Source organism: Hevea brasiliensis, chromosome 9 (genome assembly GCF_030052815.1).
Source record: "Hevea brasiliensis isolate MT/VB/25A 57/8 chromosome 9, ASM3005281v1, whole genome shotgun sequence".
NCBI lineage: Eukaryota > Viridiplantae > Streptophyta > Magnoliopsida > Malpighiales > Euphorbiaceae > Hevea > Hevea brasiliensis.
In genome coordinates, this window is record NC_079501.1 from 20,680,510 (window position 1) to 20,686,237 (window position 5,728).

A 5,728-nucleotide genomic window follows, 5' to 3' on the forward strand; every position below is an offset into this window, starting at 1 on the left:
ATTTCTAAATTTTAAAATTGACTATAATCATAAAACCTCCGTCCTGAATTCCCTTATGTCGTGGTTATCTTCACCGGCACTAAAAGCATGGATCTACACTTCAAAATGTTTCTCCAACCTCAATTAATCTCACCTAATTGACATTGTACATCTAATTGGGAGTTCATTCTCTGCAATTTGAAAATTAGGGTTCCTACTAAACAAGAAGGGATTTTCCCATTAGCATATAGGTGTGTTTATAATTTCTTTTCTTTTTTTCCTCTTAATTTTTACTCATTTATAAATAAATAAATTTACTAAATTTTGTTTATTTTATTCATCATTACTGCTTATTCATTATACTTCAACACTGTTCTGTTTACAGCAGCGACATTTGGCGAAAAAAGAACGAAATGTCATATTTTATTAACAATAGAATATCATTTTATAATAAAATGAACTACAGAACTTTAAGTAAAATTAAATGAAATCACCGGTTAGTTTTTATAATTATCCCTGTAAATTACTGGATTTCAAAGCAAAACTAAAAAAAAAAAAAAAAAAAAAAAAAAAAAAAAACCCGTTTTTCACCTTTATTACAAAGTCCACAACTGCTCAAAACCCAATCCACCCACCTCTATAAATTCGTCTCAGCCGCCCCTCATTTCGTCTTTTCTATCCTCGTGGCACCTTGTCCTGATTTTCTTCCACCGGAGGACTCCTCCAGGTAGCCTCTACCTTGCTCTCTCCATCTTACTCATCTAGATTCATCTGTAGATTTTCGGCAGTTTTGTGGTTTTTTGAGTTTTCTTTCACAATATGCAGATCTGTACTTGCTATTTTGTTCTAGTTACTCTTTTTCCCTAGCAATTTTAGTCAAATGTTCTAATCGAAAAGAGTAAAAGCTATGATCTCTTATTTTAGATCAGATCTGGTTACTCTTAGCTGTTTGTTTTTAGATTTTGGTTGATTTTGAGCTTTTTCATGGTTATGCTGTTTGTGATCTTATTCCTAACGATTCCTGTGGCATTGTTTTTCATGTTTGTTTCTCTCTCTCTGGCCTTGTGTATGTATATACAGATGATTCATTTTTTTTTTTAATTAATTTGTTCAAATAGAGGAGAAAAAATGGTTGGGTTTTGAAAATTCTCTCATGTTTTAGTAGCCTATTTTTTTTGAATTGGTGTAGTTTTGACTGGCTTTGTGCTGGTGATATAGAAAAGAGTTGTTCTTTTGCTATTTAAAAAAAAAAAAATTATTTTAAGGTTTGGGGCTTAGATCTGTGGTCGAATTTGTCAAATTTATCTTTGGTTGCTAGGAAAGTGGACGAAAATGTGAGAGAATAAAGAAATCAAAACGAATTTCAAAGTCTTTTTCATGTTTATATTGTTTGTAACAAAAATTTGAGATATCAATTCAACACAATTAAGCCTCGTGGTTGGCTATGATAATACAAACTTTTTTTTTATTGCCTCATTATTATTATTATTATTATTATTATTATTATTTTGGTGATGTGAAGGTCTATTGTTTTGAGTGGATCTAGATATATGATATATGATGCTATAATTATATTGGGTGATTTTGTTATGGTGATATGAGTAGCAGTTTTCTTGTAGATTTAGTATGATTCAAATGATTAATTAATTGATCTTTATAAATGGCCGTTGCATTGACTTAATATCTTCTTTTAATCTGTATAGATTGGTTCTGTGCGTGATTTAGCTGATGTTTATGTACCTTTTGTTGTGTTGATGTGGACAGGCGTTCTTTTGTAGAATTATTGTGCAAATTTGAAGATGAATCACTTAAATCTTCATAAGAACGCCAGTGCCTCCTGTGATGAGACTAGAGGCTTGGTTTCAATATATGATTCCAAGGGTTCTGTTGTTTGCCCCAAACCCCGGCGAGTTGGAATTCTGGCTAACAATCCCATCAGGCCTTTGAGATGGCACATGAGGTCATTTTTCTAAGCAATGTTTTTGCTTTCTAATTGAAATTTATAACTCTTAGAATGTTCTAATGTTTGTGTGGTTTCTTTGAATAACAGTCATCAAGCAGAGATGTGTGATTCAAAAGCTGGGGCTGAGCTTTTGGACATTATCCTCATGAAGGTATTATTCTTATTCCACTCTTTTTCTGTTTAACTCTGTTGCATAAGGATGATCTTGATAAATGCATAAAACCACAAGTAACATGTTTCTTGAGATGAATGTTCTTTTTGGAACAATATATCCCAACTAAAATTTGTCATCTCCAACATGCTTCATGGGTATAAATTAGTCTGCAGTTCAATTATATTCTTGATGGGCATCTTGTATAGGTCGTAATTATTATTATTATTATATTAAATATTTTCTCAGAAAGGATTCTGTAGGTTGTCTGTGAAGTTAGAGGTATGTGCCAACTTTAGATTTTATTGATTGGGATCTTTTTGTTAACAGGATGGTCATGGGGCTGAACAATCTGCAACCTATTTAGCCTCATCACCCCCCTTTTTTTGTGGGTCTCCTCCTACCAGGGCTGCTAACCCAGTCATCCAAGATGCCCGATTTGGAGATGAAAAACTTGCTCTAGTTCCACCATTGTTGATTCCATCACCTTCAAGTTTATCATCTCCAACGTCACGCAAAGGAGAGTGCATGAGAATGAAGTTTGGGCTTAAACCAGCTGCAGTTAGAGTAGAAGGATTTGATTGCCTCAATAGGGATCGCCAAAATTCCAGTATCCCTGCTATGGCCTAGAACTCATAAAAATTAAGTGTACATAGAAGGAAGCTAAGTCGCTTCCAGAGTCACAAAACATAGCAGACTTAAAAAGAGGGAATTTTGTATCTTTTTGGAGAGTCGAGAATTGCTACAAGTAGTGTATATATGATATGTTTTAGCTGATGATCATTGCTAATATCTCAGTAAGTAGTTTGATTGAAGAAAGAAGTGAAAGTTCTTAAGAGAGGTTTGAATATGTTTGAGAGCTTAGCTCTTTTGTAATGTAAGATAAGAGGGTTAGTATTTGGGAGGGTCTTTTGATTTCATTCAGTGATCACCATGAAAAAAATTCTGTATAGTGCCTATTGGTGATTGAATTTTGGTCATTTACCCTTGTAAATGTAATTCGGTGATTGTTAATGGCATGGTCCGTTTTTTCATGGTTCATCTGAGCTGCTGTTTTCCTTTAATTCATCAGTGCAAACTGTTGCATCTCTTCCTGTATAGTCCAAGAAATGGTTCAGATTTTCCTGGCAGCAGCACTGTTGTACTTCAGAACACCAAACAAGGAGAATCTGTGAACAGGTGGATTGATCTTGAACTTGGTCGCAGATGCATCAGCTTTTTGAGCTGTGTGCATATAGAACCAGAGACCTTGCCAGTTGCATTAGAAAAACGAAAGAATTGCTAGTTTTACATATTATTCGATTAGAAAATGCGTATTAAACAACTGGAAAAAAAGACCTTTCCGGTTGAACGGATGCAAAGAATTTGGTATAGCACCATTCATAAGAGAAAATTAAATTGCAATTGAAAAGTCACGAGGACTGGTTATCTTGCGTTGAGCTACATAAGAATTTCTCGTTTCTGTATCGAACTACCCCTGAATCTGCTGTAAATCTTTCCATTTTTCAAGCTAATCAAATAGGATTTATATAGTAATTTATCTATTATTATGAACTTACTTTCTATTTCCTTACTAACATTAAAGCCAGAAGGATGTTTGGAGCATCAGAAGTCTTTCTTGTAAAAGCAAAATGAATTTTTCTGCAGATAATTATTGAATTACTCTTTTTTAAAATCATAACCTAATAAATTTGCTTATTTTTATTAAGATTTTGTGAAAATTCCTTCTATAAATATACCGGTCAACAGTATAATACAGTTCATGATATAAGAGATGTGATTACCTCATGATTTTGCTTGAAAACCTGTGTAAATCATGGACTTGGTATGTATCCTTAACCCTCTACACGCCATATGTTATTTGGCTTGCAATTAAGATAGAAAATATTGTAGCATACAATGGACATAATGATGTTTCGCTGTTCCACTTGTAGTTGAATGAGTAACAGTAGAAATAAAATATAAAAAGCAAATGGTTTTTTTAATCTTGTTGCATGTAAAGGAAGCATCCTGGAAAATCTATGCATCTATGTTCTGTATACTGTAAACATGGTAGGCATTATGCTGATTGTCCAAGACTCCATGCAGGTTGAGTTTTTCGATTGGAATGGTACTTGGAGTTTGGAAACGTAACATGCCATCTTAGAGGGGATATTGTGGAAACTCAATATTTTGTTTATTTATTTATTTATATTAATTAGTTAATAATAATTTAATATATTTATAAAAAAGAAATATTTTATTGGATGGCCTGCTTATTTATTTATATATATATATATATTATTTTTAAAATTAAATACATATCTGTAATCTGAACAATCCAGTTCAATAATAACTATTATCCCATTCTATACCTAATAGAACTCTTAAAATATATATACCATAATCATCTCTTTCTGCTAAACTTTGCTCTCAAAGCCTGTTTATCACCTTATTTTTTTATCAAATATACTCAACATATATTTTTATCATCTTTTATATATATATATATACGATTTATAATCTGATGTGCGCAGAGAATCTATAAATTCTTACTTCTCTATTCATCACATTGGATTCTATTTTTAAGGAGATTCGAATATTCAATCTGTCAGCTGAAATTGTCTCTCTTTCATTGAATATAACTATTGTCTTAGAAGTTTCAGGTGAGCGGTAATTATAATACATGACACCGTTTTAGTCCCTTTGAAATTCTTTAGCATTAAAATTGTTATTAAATGAAATTTTAAATCAATATTTTAACAATTATTTTACATGTGAGGTTCTAGAGTTTTATTTTATTATTAAATTTTATTCCGATTTTGATTAAATAATTGATTTTGTCAATTATCTCTGCATTAGAACCATTAGGATTCTGGGAACAGGCCTTTAATGTCTTTATATTGATTGATATCTGACTATAAATTTGTCAATGTGTTACACTGAATTTATTTGAGATTAATTTGATCTTATTGACTCTCTGAAATTATTGAAATAAACTGTTGGAATTGCACTATCAGTTATTATTTGTTATCTAAATTTTTTTTTGGTTGATTTTAATTGATTTCTACAAATTGATTTTCTTTTTTTGAATTGGTATCTGTATCCAGTATCTGTATCTGTTATCTGGCTCCACTATGTGGACTATCACGGTATTAGGTTGCATTGTTAAGTCATGCATCATTGCAATTTATGGTTTGCATTAGTATCATATGCATTAATATCTGTGAAGGAGGAGGAATGAATCTAATATCTGGTAGCGCGCTTACCATCTGGCCTTTGGTGATGTGGGGTATCATCACTCTGGTGTACTGTACCATAAAATTTTATCAAATGAATTTCTTTTATATATATATTTTATGAAATTATTTTATTAATAATTTTGATAGCATGAGCATGATTTTATTAAATAGAAAATTTATTGTGAAATTAATCAAGCGTCTGCCTGTTCCTATTATTGTTTATGTTCCATTGTATGCTGTAATTATCATTCACTGAGCATTAGCTCAAATCACATTTTCTCTGTCTATTATCTATTTCAGATCAGTACAATTCTGCAGCTAATCCAAATATTCAGTCCATTTTCTGGAGAGGGAAAATCTTTGATTTGTTCTCATTGTATGCCCGAATTCATGTTTCCTCGGGCTAATAATTAG

General features: G+C 31.8%; 1 protein-coding gene across 1 annotated transcript; it reads left to right on the top strand.

The window, feature by feature from the left end:
* Window positions 1–554: 554 nt before the first annotated feature.
* Window positions 555–3,127, top strand: LOC110661115 (uncharacterized). Its single transcript, XM_021819680.2, has 4 exons — window positions 555–706; window positions 1,744–1,939; window positions 2,030–2,093; window positions 2,424–3,127. Exons 2-4 carry the CDS (start codon window positions 1,779–1,781, stop codon window positions 2,721–2,723), a joined length of 525 nt encoding a protein of 174 aa, XP_021675372.1. The 5' UTR covers window positions 555–706; window positions 1,744–1,778; the 3' UTR covers window positions 2,724–3,127.
* The last annotated feature ends 2,601 nt before the right edge of the window (window positions 3,128–5,728 follow it).